This window comes from Muntiacus reevesi, chromosome 6 (assembly GCF_963930625.1).
Source record: "Muntiacus reevesi chromosome 6, mMunRee1.1, whole genome shotgun sequence".
Taxonomy (NCBI): domain Eukaryota; kingdom Metazoa; phylum Chordata; class Mammalia; order Artiodactyla; family Cervidae; genus Muntiacus; species Muntiacus reevesi.
In genome coordinates this window covers 101,767,757-101,783,209 of record NC_089254.1, presented here as the reverse complement: position 1 = coordinate 101,783,209, position 15,453 = coordinate 101,767,757, and the positions used below count along the sequence as shown (strand labels likewise).

At 46.9% G+C, this 15,453-nt stretch overlaps 1 protein-coding gene across 1 annotated transcript in view; it reads right to left on the bottom strand.

Annotated features, from left to right (window-relative positions):
* Positions 1–1,466: 1,466 nt before the first annotated feature.
* The window catches only part of ARHGEF5 (Rho guanine nucleotide exchange factor 5), a 30,893-nt gene continuing 16,906 nt past the window's right edge, over positions 1,467–15,453 (bottom strand). Inside the window, exons 6-15 of the mRNA XM_065939754.1 lie at positions 12,859–13,019; positions 12,059–12,211; positions 11,633–11,762; positions 11,329–11,403; positions 10,838–10,927; positions 9,355–9,512; positions 8,379–8,540; positions 6,834–6,904; positions 5,292–5,396; positions 1,467–4,396 (exon numbers count right to left, since the gene is read on the bottom strand). Coding sequence (XP_065795826.1) covers positions 4,239–4,396; positions 5,292–5,396; positions 6,834–6,904; positions 8,379–8,540; positions 9,355–9,512; positions 10,838–10,927; positions 11,329–11,403; positions 11,633–11,762; positions 12,059–12,211; positions 12,859–13,019 — 1,263 coding nt within the window. The 3' untranslated portion in view covers positions 1,467–4,238. The remainder of the gene's footprint in view (positions 4,397–5,291; positions 5,397–6,833; positions 6,905–8,378; positions 8,541–9,354; positions 9,513–10,837; positions 10,928–11,328; positions 11,404–11,632; positions 11,763–12,058; positions 12,212–12,858; positions 13,020–15,453) is intronic.

Here is a 15,453-nt window from a genome sequence, read left to right as displayed (position 1 = left end):
GATGGCTGGAATCTCTTGCCAGACTTGTGGTCCCTTACAGACTCAACCAGGGTCTCCCCTGGTCTGTGGCCCTCAGCCACTTTCCCCAGCAGAGTCTGAACTCTCTCCCTGGCGTTCTGGGACCCTGAGGCCTATGGGCAGATTCGGAAGCTCCAGGTCTTTCAGTGCAAACTAAGGCGGCTCCTGCTGTCCTTCGGGCTTTCAGTCGGCATTGTTCAGAGGTAACTGCTCAGGTAAAACGCCAGGAAAATATCTATCTGCCCGTTGGAGCTTCTGGGGAGCTCCTGGGCCACTCAGGCCCCTCCCTGCAGCAGGCTCTGCCCTCAGGGCGGTGACTCATTCACCAAGCAGCTGGGATCAGTAGTCACTCCCTCCCAGCTCCCTCACCAGCTAGGGGAAAAAAAAGTTTACAGCTCACACCAACCCAACCCCTTTGCTTCCCCAGTTCCCGGGGCCCAGCCTTTCTGGAAAGAAGAGACGAGACACCCTCTTTCACTTACCTACACGCCCCGAGGTATCTTCCTCCGGCCGTCGTCTGGCTCTGGGGATGTTTTCCTGGAAATTCTGCCAACTGAAGGGATGCTGCGCTTCACCCTCTTCCCAGGAAGAGGCTGGAGAAATTTCCACTCCGTTAATTGGCATTGGAAACGGGTGGGTTGGGAGAAATGGGTCTAAAGCCATTAGGGATAGAGAATGTTTTCAGTCTACCTGAAACATGACTAAGTCTGGAGTCTGTCTCCCTTCAGCTCATTTGCTTGTAACCTTTGGCCCCTTGGCACACCTGATTTCAGAATCAGGAGATTACGTTAAACAGCAGGCTCTGAGCCGCTGCAATCACGCAGCTCCTGAGTCATATTTATAGCAGATGCAGCTCTAAGGTAACTGAGCTGTGTGAGTGATAGGGTCAAGTCACCACCGGCAGGAGGATATTTACCTAGAGGTGTGGAAAACCAAGTGCAGACACGCCCAGGGCTCAGTGACGTGTCTCCGGGTGGGCGGGTGAGGTTCAGTTTTGTCTATAAACGGCTGCTGCACCAAAATACCGCATTTCTAACCTGACTTCATGAACCAGAAGTTATGATAAGGAGAGCATCACTAAATAGAGACAATTATGGGTAGATCGACATGGGGTCCAAGAGGAAACTGGGTTTATTTCAGGGGGATAAATATGTGTGTGAATGGAGAGCCAGGGAATGTAATTTCTTTACATTTTCAAAGACTTTTAAACAACTATCCCAAAGACTAATAAAAACAAAACAGGGACTTCCCTGGAGGTCTAGAGGTTAAGATTTTGCCTTCCACTGCTGGAGGTGCAGGTTCAATCCCTAGTTGGGGAGCTAAGATGCCATGTGCTTCATGCCCAAAAAACCAAAACATAAAACAGAAGCGATATTGTGAAAAGTTCAATAAAAGACTTTAAAAAATGGGCCACATAAAAAAAAAAAAATCAATCATCCTAGCACCAAAATCCATTTTACTTTGTGTTGTGGATATAGAAGTTGTTTAAGAGAAAATGAAATCAGGGGAAATAAACACATCTCCAACTGTGAGCCTTCCAGACACTGACATGTAAGCTGATCTTATTAAAGTCATTATAAATGACTGTGACAGTGTAAGTGCCGAACGCTAAGAATCATAACATCACAGTTAACTCTAAATGAAAAGCTGATGGTGAAAATAACCTTTACAAAACAGCTTTCTAAGTCATGTGAGTGGATAAAATTGACAGATGGAAATTTAAAGGAAGTGACTCAGCATATACCTACAGGATTTTAAGCGCCAAGCTTGTTACAGTTCAGCAAAGGAGCAATGAATAGGACTCCTAAAGACACTGTGCACGGTTTTCCTCAAAAAGATGCCAACAAAATACCGTCCATAGTCACATACGCCTCAAATGCAGTCTGTCCAGAAAGTGTTGGCTAATAGTTGTTTTCACAGTAGCTCATAAGAAATTGCTAAGTTTCTAATGCACTGATGCCAATGAGGATTAAAGAATAAATTGAGTTAAATTCTGAAAATCTGAAGAAGGAAGGGACAATAACAAGAACTGTGCCCAATTTTTTGAAACCCAAAGTATGAAAATGTAGTAATTCAATTCAGGAAACATTATTCATATCTAAGCTTTTTTGTTGTTGTCGCTTGTTTTTCGTCTTTAAAACGAAGGATCTAAAGACAAGTAGAAGCCAATTGTCTCTTAATTTCCCAGATTAGGTGAGAATAACCTGATTAAACAAATATATGTTAGATACCTCAAGACATTTTCAGCCTTAACAGAAGTCGTTACAGGTGCTCAGAAAACCTTAGCAACTTCAAGCAAAGAAGCAGTCATTTAACTAAAAACATTTTTTTTAACATGTATATCATTCAGAAGTTAATATTTTATCTCCCTGGGAGAGTAAGGGAGAGTTTGCCTAGAAAATATAAGGTTGGATATGGCTTTCTTTGAGTCATATGGCCAGTGTTCAAATACTGGTGTGAACAAAAGATCTGGATCAAAATTACTGTTATTGCTTTTAAGAAGAATCAGTTGTTAGTTTACTTATAATATATACATTTAACATATATTAATACTTAAAAGCTAGCTTTATGAAAAGATGTAAAATCTCAATCGAACTTCTCTACAGTCATCTCTATTTTAGACTTTTTTAGCACTGTCAGCCTGTTCAGGATACATTAGTATTATTCTGAACTTAATTAACTTAATAGTGATAACTTTTCTAAAGATTAAGTAAGCTAACTTACATTTTAGGATGGACTGTAAACAAATGTTTTATCAAAAGTGATACTGTCATGTCATATCACAGTTAATTGGGTATGAGACCAAATTTATAGTATTATTCTTACCTTTGTACAAAGCTGCAGCGCAATTCTACCCTGAGGCCCTCTAAAGATAAAGCATGGCAAAGCAAGAGGCAACCCGACCCAGTATCCTGCCTGGGAAACCTCATGGACAGAGGAGCCTGGGGGCTACAGCCCACGGGGTCGCAAGAGTCGGACATGACTGAGCCAGTGAACCATCACCACCAAAGATAAAGCAGAGGGGTGGAATGTCCAGGGATGGACCAGTGTGCCCACTTAAAAGATGAAGGTACCGTTGCTGTGCGACGGCTCGATATGAGAAAAAAATGTAAGCGGAGATGTTCTCCAACTGAGAAAGGCAACCTGGTGGGAGACAGAGAATCATACATCACAGAGCTGGATGGGAGTCTGGAGGTTACGTGGCTTGATTCTGCATTTTACGTGTAAGGAAACCGAGAAGTAGACAGGCAGTAGCTGGAGGTTAGGTCTCGTGACCTGGACTCTAGGATTCTGCACCGTGCTCTTTCTCACACAGAGGATGAAGCAGCGGTGACGACACCCTTACAGCATCTAGAGTCAAAATATGAAATCATGACTAGCCTGAGTAGCAGTTCCAAATCCACCTAAACGAGCTTAGACCTTAACTTGTGGGTTCAGTAAAAAAAGGTTTGGAGTTTTCATCAACCATCAACGCATTCTATTTCCTGATACAAACGCTGAGGCCGTACAAGCAGAAAAAATTGCCCAAGCTCTCCAGAGTCAAAGAAAGAATCGGCCACTGCTATAGCCCAGTCAGCATCGTGGGCTTTCATGACATCTGAACCATGGGATCCCACGTTCTGGACCTCGCTCAGTGCTCAGGAGTCTGGGGAGAAAACACTCAGAGAAGTGCCACCTTTATTAGAGTGAGAGCGTGTCACCTCACATAGCCGCCAACAGACCCCAGAGACCCAGGCGCTGACCTTGCCCTGTAATTACGGGTCATCTCCAGGGTTGGGAGATACCTTAAAAGGTCACCGAGTTAACTCTCCCATCGGATTCGTCCATCCTCCTTAAACGTCTCCCTCCAGTGGACGGGGGTCAGATTCTGTTTAACACACGGCCATGATGGAAACTCTGGTCAGCTCCGAATCTGCACTCTGAAAGCGTTTAGCTGCGGGGTAAGAGAAGTCAAGTTCCTTGGCGTAGGCCCCGTGGATCCCTTTTTCTATGAGAAAAGGTTCTCAGAGTCCAGTGCAAAGTCCCTCAAAATCCCCGCACCAAGTACAAAGCACAAAAAAAGAGGAGGCCTGGGACTAGCTCCTGGCAGCTGGGTGTTGTTCTTGGGCTTCAGAAGGTCTAGTTCCTGATGCGTGGAAGGCCTCCACCACCACGTTCCGGGCCAGCCCTGTCCAGGAACATTTCATCCTTAAGCGCGGGGGTTTCCTCCCAGAAAACAGCTAGGTCTGCTGCTCCACCAGCTGCAGCTTGGCAGTCTTGACCCGGTGGGCTTCCTTTAGGTTCCGCGCGCGGACCTCTGGGTTGGAGATAAACTCCACTTGCTGTAGAGGGAACCAGCCTCGCTCCCCATCAGACAGTCTCACGCCCTCCAGCCAGCCTACGGGCACAGGGTGGGTGGGAAGAAGAATTACCTGGAAAAGACTCACAATAATTTCCCCCGGACCTCCTTCCTGGACGCACTTGTGAATTGAAGGCTAAAGGAACTGGAGAGTCCCCAGCATGGGGAATTCAGCCTCCCCATGCACTCACCCTGGCTGCTCTAGGTCTGATACAGTCTGAAGGTGCCCAATTCTGAGCCTTCTCTACTCTTATGGGTGAGCTGTATTCCCTCAAAATATATGTTGAAGTGCTAAGCTCAAAAGCCTCAGAATGCGGTCTTATTTGGGAGCAGAGTTGTTGCAGGTGTTATTAGTGAGGGTAAGATGAGGTCATACCTGAGCGGAGTGTGCCATTCATTCAGTATAACTGATTGTTGTTGTTTAGTTGTTAGTTGTGTCCGACTCGTTTATGACCTCATGGACTGTAGCCTGCCAGGTTCCTCTGTCCATGAGGATTCTCCAGGCAAGAATACTGGAGTGGGTTGCCATTTCCTCCTCCAGGGGATCTTCCCGACCCAGGGATCAAACCCAGGTGTCCTGCATTGGCAGGTGGATTCTTTACCACTGAGCCACCTGGGAAGCCCAATATAATTGGTATCTTTATTAAAAGAGGGAAATGTGAACACCTATACACACAGAGAATTCAGATAGAGCTTGGAGTGATACTGCCAAATGCCAAGGCAGCTGGGGCCATCAAATCTGGAAGAACCAAGGAAAGACCTTTTCCTAGAGTCTTCAGAATGGACTTCTTGCCTCCAGAACCATGAGAGGATACATTTCTACCCATTTAAGGCACCCAACTTGTGGCGCTTTGTTAGAGCAGCCCTAGGAAATGAGGACATCCACCCACACCGTCCCACCGTCCAGCCTGTCCCCTGTGGATTCCCCTCTTACCATCGCTGCTCTGCTGGGTCACCATCACCACGTCTGCCTTCTCGAGCGCCAACTCATCATTCTCTCGGGGTTTGTAGGCTCGAAGGCACTGCACTTGTGGGGAGTCTTGGAAGAGAAGAGCATGAGATGGGTGAGGAAAGGCAGGCACTAGAACATGAAGGACTTGCAGGGGTGGTAGCTTGAGAGGACTTGGAGGAGAGAAGAGTTTAAACTGTTGAAAGTTACACACAAGAGAGACAATTGGAAAAGCCCCCATCTTCTCCCAGGGACCATGATGGTTGATTAGGAGATAGAAATGCCATCATTGAAAAGAATCAAAGATTCTCTCTCTCTAGTGAAGATGAATTGAGAAACAGGTTGTGACCACATTTTAGTGACCACTGTTACAAAGAATTGAGATTCTGCTAAGCACTGAAATCTTCCCTGTGTCTTTCATCCTCATTGGATTCTGAACTCCTATAAAACTGTCTACGACAAACCATTTATCTTTTACCTAATTGTTCCAAGTTTATGTTCTGCCTCTCCAACTCCATTGTAAACTCTGAGACTCATTCTTCCTTCTCTCCATGGTACATGTGGGACTAAATGAGACTTATCCAGTGGGCTTCCTGGTATAATCTAAGCACTAAATGCCCTTTCGTTTCGGTTTCCTTTTCTATGAATTACTGAGCTGATCAAGATGGCTCAAGGACATTCTGGATTTTCTGTGGTTTTGTGACCCAGGGGAAATTTCCAAAGTTTTGAAGTTCAAAATTAAGAAGCCCCAGAGTATGCCTGACCCACAGTCTTCTATCTTACATGGGATTATGGTTCTTTATGCTTTACCACACTGCACTGGTTCTCTTAGAGAATAAATAGACCATGCACTGTTACCTGTACTTAGCTTGTCTGAATCTCCCATTCACAAGACCACAGCGATGGAGCAAGAATTTTCTTGCTTTCTTTCTCTTCTGAGAAAGTGAAGTGCAGCAGATGGATTGCACAGTGAACAGGACTCCATCTATATCCTAGTTTTCCTACGTCCTTTTCCAAAGTGCCCTGTATTTGTTCTTTTGAGTCACTAAAAGTTCAATGTTCCTTTGAGTTCAGTTCCTCTCTGGATGTAAATTAGAGAGTCCTTGCTGGAGGACAGCTATGAGACTCAATACAGACACTTCCTAATGTGTGTCTGTGACTGCCTGTGGCTGCCTGGAAGCCTGGGGTAGAGGCAGGGTCTCAGGTCATCCTGTACAGGGGGGTGGTGGTCAGGACAAATCTACTGTATTGCTACCCCCAAACTCCACTCCACATGGACTTTCTCCCCTTATTTCCCCAAGCCTTTAAGTTGGTAAAATTTAGGCAAACACGCAGCAGGATAGATTTAAAAGGATGAATATTCAAAATGAGTGAACTACTGCCCAAGGCAAGGAGTGTATGGAGGGGTGGCATTGCCAAGGTGATGAGCAGTTTTAAGCAGATGCATCTCGGTACCACCCACCCTCCTAAACTGCATCCAAAGCAGACTTCTGACCACTTCGTACTCCCTCTGGGACTTTCACCCACCATAACACTCCAGAAGGTCCAACTCCTCCCTCGGCATGGCCAAGGCTGAGATCCAGCGAAGCTTTTCACTTCTGAAAAAACAGAGCAGGGTCATGCTTCAGCAGCAGCTCTGGGGGTACAGGACAGGGGCAGGTGGGGAAGCGGGGGGACCCTGGGAAAGACTTGTCTAGTTCAGTGATATCTAGGACAAAAGTCAATGGGACTCTGCTTGGGTGGAAATTTGATCGGATCATGAATTACATGTTCATATGTCTTGCCACCATTTATCTTTCCCTTTCTCTTTCCAAGCTTACCCTCTTAAGGGCATCTCGTGTCTTTCAAGTAGAGGCATAAAGTCAACTGTCAATTGTGCACACATAGACTTTCCATTTGGGGAAGTCTACTGAGTGAAATGTTCAGCTCAGTTGAGATTCCCTCTATCACTCTGCATACTTTTTGACACCCTGCCCACCTTCCTTCAGTCAAATATCTCAGAGACGAAATTATTTTGTAATCATAACTGGGTCAGGTAGCTGCATCTACCTTTTTTTTTTTTTTTTTGGTTATGTAATACTGGGTTGGCCAAAAAGATTGTTCCAGTTTTTCTGTAAGATGTTATAGAAAACTCCAAATGAATTTTCTGACCAACCCAATATGATCCAAGCCTAATTCTGTAATTATCTGAAGGTTTTTCTATTATCTGAGCCTCTGCCTCCAACCACGCTGGAGTAACTGAGAGCTGACACTATCACTGTTCCAGGAAGATACTACCCAAAGCACTAGACAAAGAATGTGAGTCTGTATCTGATGACCTGACGTTGGTGACATTTTCCACCTGTACAGCTCCTCTGTCCTATAAGTGAGGACAGGCATTACTGATCCTACCCTGAAGTGTCTTCCAGTGGGACAAAACCGTAAAGTGTCTACGTGAGGACGCTTAGACCATTAGGTGTCAGGTCAAACTGTTCAAAGAAGAGGTTTCTTATATCTTCTGTAACAGCTGTAATAGATACAACTGTTCATTATAGCAGGTACTGTATACCAGACTTTTAGACATTATTTTGAATACTCTGCACTGTATGCATGTGTGAATATATTTTACTAATATTATTATTATTGAAGAGATGAAACAATCAAAGTTCTCAATACTATGGATTTCTGTTCAACAGAGGACTGGGTGGGAAGATGGGAGCAAAGAAAGCTAAAGGCACCCAGTGCTTATCCAGTTCATGACTTATTCATGCATACACCCTCCAGCCTTGGGCACTGAGGAATTTCTGGCTCATACACATTCAGCCATGGATGTCAGTAAACCAATTACACACTTTGTCCTTAGCATAACAGATGCTAACCCTTGGTGGTAACAGCGACTTTTCACCTCCTCCCACCCCCAGGCTCCTCAAAGTCATCTGTCAGCCCTAGGAGTTTGGCTGTAGGCTGGTCTGGGGATGCTCCCTGGTCCAGAATGGACTGACTGGTGCTGTAGCTGTTTTCTGCCCTGGTCCCTCTTCCTTGCCCGGCTGTCTTCCCTCCCTCCCCGCAATCCCCCAAGCAGCCCCATCTCACTGGGTCTCCGTGCGGAGGAGGAACTCGGCCTGGGAGCCCTGAGCGTTGTGCCGCAGGAAGAGTCGGAAGAGGTTTTTGTGAGCTCCGTGCAGCTTCATCTCACACTTTTCCCCACGGACGGCAGAGAAGGGAGCATGATCGAATACCAGGAATCGGCTACCCCTGCAAAACACGAGGCTTTTCAGTCTGACGCTGGGGTGGTCGGACTTCATCCATCTGCTTATCTTTACAATTCAGAATCCCTGTCTTTAGCATGTTCAGCCTGTAAATTCTCATGAAAAACCATAAGAGGGTGTCAGCGTGCCCCTGGAAGGGATCTGTCAATGGCTTGGCCAACCACATATCCAGGGCAATGGATGCTCACCACTTTAACGAGTTGAAGAAACAGAACCAGTATAAAGTTTCTAATGACCAAAGAGTTAGGATCTGGAACTGGCTAAGTATCACTAGGCTAGAAGGCTGAGCCCAGCCCAGAATGTGTGTTAGTTGCTCAGTTGTGTCTGACTCTTTGCGACCCTGTGGACTGTAGCCCACCAGACTCCTCTGTCCATGAGGATTTTCCAGGCAAGAATACTGAAGTGGGTTGCCATTTCCTCCTCCAGGGGATCTTCCGAACCCAGGGATCAAACCCAGGTCTCCTGCATTGCAGGAAGATTTTTTACCATCCAAGCCACCAGGGAAGTCCAGAGACAACACACTTATTCGAAAACGTGATATAGGCTAATATGCTGCATTTTGCCCTGTCTGTAACATGGTCGAGGTCCTGCCGGGTGATCTCAGGATGTAATTCAGTGGGATCCCCTCTTTGGCTTTGGATCTTTTCTCCTCTTCTCCAGGTCATGACCTGGGCTCCATGGGGCAAGCCGTTGAGAAGGTTCCTCTACAGGACAGGACCCTTCTCTGTCCCCTCTAGTCCTTCCCTCTTGCCTCATCCCACGTCCCCCTCGCGTTCCGGCCTCCCGTTCCAGTCACTGACTCTCGGGGCCGAGACAGCAGCAGACAGTCGTTGAAGAGGTGCAGGTGCACGGGGCGAGTGTTCAGCTTCCTCCGCAGCGCCTGGGAGACGCTGAACTCCAGGGCCGTGAGCTCTCCACTCTTCACCAGCCAGCGTGACTGTGAAATGAGCGGGAATATCTGTACGGAGCAGGGAAGAGAAAGAAGGTGGCGTCACACACGGGACACGCGTGAGGCTTTCTCCCAGGCGGGCCCCTCCTCACCAGGCCTTTTCCTCTGACATCCCTCCACCAACGATGATCCCTTCACATCTTCCTTCTTGCTCACAGCCCATCCACTTAAACTCTGCTTCTCTCTGAAGCATCTGACTACTGCTGTCTCCTGACTACTGCTGGCTGGCTCCCATGTCCCCAGCTCACACAAATGGAAGATGCCCTAAGGTTCAACCCAGGACAGTGACTCCATGAGAACGCTCAGCTTTAGACACTAGAACTGAAGAAAGAGATGGGATAATCTGACTGGGGCGGGTGGACGATGCCCCAGAGCTGAGACCAGTATATGATGTGTCTCATAGAAGTTCAAGGTTTAGGGTGCTTCTGACGTCTCTTCTTTCTTTGATTATAACCTGAGACGTGAGAGGGGCAGTCAGAAACAGATGTGGATGAGAATACAGAGAGCTCAGTGGGGTCTGCCTGGAGTTTGCATGATGCTAAGGGTGCTGGACACTGATTAACATGTAGAGGAGGGATTTTCCCTCTCCTCAGGGGAGGTAAGGATAGTATCTGCTCTGAATCAAAATTTGAACGTGGAATGTCGATTTTAAATCTGGATTTGGATGCCAGATTTTGGCCCTCTATCTGGATTCAATTTTATATTGCCTTGGTGACTAGATAGAGACTAAAATATTGAATAATTCAACTACCAAAAGTGTATCTTTATAAAGGTGTACATTGATAAGTTCTCTCTCACTGCCCAGGTCTCAAAGCACTCTCTCCCCATCAAGTAACCACTGTCCTTTATTTCTTAGGTATCTTTCCAGAGTTACTTTATGAATACACAAGCAAATACATATAGATTTTTATTCTATTTTTTCGCTAAAAATAAGATACTGCAATACATATACAGCTGCATCTTCCATTTTCCCCTTAACACTATCACAGAGATTGAGTTTGCTGTGTGACTGAGGAAACTCAAACCAGGGCTCTATAAAAACCTAGAAGCGGGGATGGGGACGGAGGACGAAGGGAGAGGGGACATATGTTTACCTATGGCTGATTCATGCTGATGTTTGGAAGAAACTAACACAATGTTATAAAGCAATTATCCTTCAATTAAAAATAAGTACATTTAATTACATTAAACAACAAGAGGTAGTAGGCATGTGGGTATTCCAGAAATAGGGCAGAAGAGAAGGTGTGCAGCAAGGAGCTTAGAGGCTGGGATACTGTGAGCGAGACTGTTCTATGTTGGAAGGTGACCCATGGGGACCCGAGGGACGAACTTACTTTGCACTCAAACTCAATCTTCTGGCTCAGGTAGATCAGCTCCTCCGTCCGTCGCATCCTCTGGACATTGTTATTGCAGTCTCGGATCAGCTATGTGTTCAGCAGGGAGAGGAGAGAGGAAGAGAACCTGGTTAAGAGGTCTAGGCTTTGAGTCCCCTGCAAGAAATCTGGAAACTGGCTGTGATAGCTCTCCTCGTTCTGTCGGCCTGGAACTGAGCAAGGACAGCGCAAGGATGAGGGTCTACTTTGTGGAGACCTGCTAGAACATTCCTGGCTGCATCAAAGGAAGACGTAACCTGGGACTGTCCCTTGGTGTGGAGTGTCCTTGTGGCTGAGCGGCGTGAATGCTTGGAGGTTTGGTGGGTGCAGTGAGGCAGCTGAGCCATTGCACTGGCCAGGACTTGTGCCTCCTGGAGTCCTGGGCTGGGGCAGGGGCAGACTTCTCTGTGAAGGACAATCAGGGGGTCCGAGCAGGGATGGTGGCCGCTTACCTCCTCCAGGGCGTGGTGTGCTTTCGTGGCCTCTGCTTCCTCTGCAGAGCCAGGCTGTGTTCTCTTCAGAATGTTCTATAGAACAAGGCATAGGCAGGAGCCAGGTGGAAAGAAGGGATGGGCAAAGAGGAGGCAGAGGTCAATGGAGAGGGTCAGGAACCAAACTGTAGCAGCCAACCATTCTGAGAAAGGAGGGTGGGGGCCGTGGGGAGACAGCTCACTGTCCACCGGGCGTGGGAGCATCGTACAAGGATGGACCAGCCTTTGGGTTCAGGGGAGCAGGCTGAGGGGGGATTTGTAGTACCTGGAGCAGGAGCTTGAGACGGGTGATGCGCTGGAAAGGCAGAATCAGGAAGGACTTGAGGGAAAGGCGCTGGCAGATGGGGGCACTCTCCAGCTTCTCCAGGACCTCTCGGAAACTGCTGTTGCTATTCCTACAGGGCAGGGAACCTCGGGTGAGGAGGGGTGCAGGGCGTATGGGGGACACAGTGAAGGCGCGGGGTGTGGGGGCTCAATGGAACATCTATAGGTTGAGAAAGAACGGTGGGGACCCGATGCAGAGGAGCCCCAGGGAGCATGGCTGAGGGTGTCCTGGAAGTGGGGTGGGGGTGGCAATCGCAGGCCAGGCACGAGAGCATGTGCTCTCGGGGGCGGGGGGCGGCACACTGGGCTGGCTATTGGGGGTCACTGCAGGGCCCAAGTGAGGACCAAATGGGGGATGAGGTCTCACAGCAGGCTTTGGAAGGTGCGTTCCTGGTAGGTCTGGTTGGTGACATAAGGTAGGTAGACCCGGCGGAAGTTGGGGGCGTGGTTCAGGACCACATCACACACTTGGAAGGTGAAGATGTTGTTCTCGAAGTTCTCTTCCAGGTCAGAAAGGAACCTGCACAGAGTTGAAACAAGTCTCGTGAGACTTGTGGGTCTCAAGTGAGGAGTCGGCTGACCCCTGCTGTAGCTTGAGCTTGGAATTCTTCTCTCCATTAGTCAGTAACATCTACAGACTGTTCTTCGCTGTAGAGTCCTTGTCACGCACCAGGGCTCCCTCTGCCGCTACTTTGCCCCTGATCTAAGTCTCTAGTTCTAATATTCCATGTCTTGTCCTTCTTTTCATCTTGTTCTGGTTTTCTGATCGTCAGCTGTTTCCCACCTCATCTCTTGGAGAAGGGAATGGTTACCCACTCCAGTATTCTTGCCTGGGAAATCCCATGGACAGAGGAGCCTGGCAGGCTATGATCCAAGGGGTCGCAGAGTTGGACATGACTGAACACACATGCGCCTCATCTCCAACGCTGTGCATGCCCCCAGGACAGCCAAAACCTCCATCCAGGAAGCATTTCTTACTTATTTATCCATTACTGTTCCCATCCACCTGCACTTCTTCTCCTCTCCTTGCTCTCCCTATCCCTACGGCCTCTGGGAATCATGCAGGGAGCAATGAGAGGGCTCTGAAAATGGAAAAACCCAACGAGAGGTTTACAGGCCAAGAGCATGAGGCTGAGTGAGTGGTCTATGGGAGAAGGGAATGCTCACATGGTGCTGACGTCACGCACATCCTGCAAACGAGAGAAGAGCCATTGGTGATCCTGGTTGGAAAGGGTGGCCCGGAGCTGCTCTGAATGTTGGAAGTGATCCACAGCTATATGCAAGCTGCGCAGGTAGGAAGCCTCTGACACAATCAGCTCAAATTTGGCCTAAGAGATTAGGGAGGAGGAAGACTAATTAGAAACATTTATTGAATCCCTAGCGCATGTTAGCCACTGTGTAATATTTTAGGGATACAGTGGTATGCCTGACACATCCTATTAGAGCTCATAGTCAATATCAGAGTCCAACCTGATCTCAGGAGACAGAACATTTGAGGCTGAGTGAAAGACATGTGCAAACTCTCAGAGGTGGAAGAGAAAATGAGGCTTTCAGGAAACTCAGATACACTGAGTATCATTGAAAGCAAGGGTATCAAAGGAGAGGAAGCTGGAGAGGCAAACAGTGAGGAGGTCTGAGGATTGTCTTAACAAGGTAAAACATGACAATGGGGAAATGAGAAGAGCCTTTATGTAGGGGGATAACTTGGTCTAATTTGTTTTATATAAAGATATATCTGAGCACACCATGGAGAAAATATTAAAAGGGGCAAGAAAGACACATGAGGAAACCATGATAATAATTCCAGAGGAGAGATAAAGGCCTAAATAGCCATGAGGATGGAGAGATACAAGTCAATTTCATAGTGATATAGGAGGGAGATTTGGAAGCACTTGGTTATCTGCTAGAAATAGAAGCTTAAAGAACAAGAAGAGTCACAGCTAATGCCTGTTTTTCAGTTTGGTAACTGGGGCTTCCCTGGTGGCTCAGAGGGTAAAGATCTGCCTTCACTGCAGGAGACCTGGGTTTGAGCCCTGGGTCGGGAAGATCCCCTGGAGAAGGAAAGGGCTACCCACTCCAGTATTCTTGTCTGGGAAGTCCCATGGACGGAGGAGCCTGGTGGGCTGTAGTCCATGGGGTTGCCAAGAGTAGGACACGACTGGGAGACTAACACCCTTTAACTGGGTGAGTGATAGAGCTCCTAAATGAACTAGAGATCTCTGGAAGAGGAAGGTAAGTTGGGGTTTGAGGAGCAATGGAAGGAAGCAGGATATTTGAGGTTTAGATGGTGCAATTGTGGTTTAATGGAAATAGCCCAATTGTTGGGAAGTTCCAGCAGGAGGCACAGTGACTCACAGCCCTGTTCTCTAGCTGGGCTGGTCAAGTTCATCACCCAGGCATGCAGCTTCAAGACAGATGCACGGACAGAAAAGAGAAAGAGCACACACCTGGGAGATGACGTGGATAACTAACGACACGGCTGGAGGCCACTCACACGCAACCCTGAACCAGGACACTGAGGCTTCACATGCATCCTGGCTCAAATATTCACTCCTTATGTGACTTTGGGTGGCTCATTTAACCTCTCTGAACCTCAGGTTTCTTGTCTGGGTTGATACAGTGACCCCCCTCCTCACAAAAAAAAAGAAAAAAAAAAACGTGATAGGCAAAAGAAATGGAGTTGGTGAAAGCACCTTTTCCCAGAAGTGCTAATTCAGGAAAGGAATATATCTGTATAAGCACAGAGGCTTTTCTTCTCAGAAACGTGAGACCAGCGCTGGCCCAGGAATGCTGGCAGACTTCCTTGAATTCTGGTGTTGGTGAAACAGCTATAGGGTTCATATCACCTGCCCACTCATTGGTCCATAAATATGGGCAGACCAGTGATTTTCTAAATATCACCCACATGCTTTAAAAGTTGAGGTCAGCACCAGGCCCTCAGGTGTGAGCTTCAAAAAACCTAAAAATTTATAACTCTTTAACTCGGTAAAGCACTGTTTATTTATACATCCTTACAGCCAAAATTTTACTCCTTCCCACTTCTGAAAGGAGGGAAGAGTATGGTACTAACATGTATCAACCTATGTACCAGATGGGCTTCTTTGGTGCATCAGGGGTTAAGAACCCGCCTGCCAATGCAGGAGATGTGGGTTTCAATCCCTGGGTTGGGAAGATCCCCTGGAGAAGGAACACTCCAGTATTCTTGCCTGGGAAATCCCATGGACAGAGGAGCCTGGCAGGCTACAGTCCACGGACTTGCAAAGAGTTGGATACAACTTAGTGACTAAACAATAACAATGTACCAGACACCATGCTCAAAGTTATATGAGAGTTGTTTCATTTAAACCACACAGCAACTCTGAAAAGTAGTCATTACCATCCTTGATTTTTAGATGAGGAAAGAGATTTAGTCAAGTTATATAACTTAAGGTTACGCTGCTAATAAATGATAAATACAGGATTCAAACTCAGGTCTGACTTGAAACTAAAGAGTAAATATTTTGTATATAGTGTCAGGAAATGGCCTAACCTCATTATTTTACATGGAACTGTCCAGTTTTCCTAGCACCACTTATGAAGACACCACTTATGTCTTTACTCCATTACCTAGACTTGCCTCCTTTGTCATAGATTAATAGACCATAAAATAAAGGAAAACAGTGACAGACTTTATTTTCTTGGGCTCCAAAATCACTGCAGATGATGAATGCAGTCATAAAATTAAAAGGTGCTTGTTCCATGGAAGAAAAGCTATGACAAAGG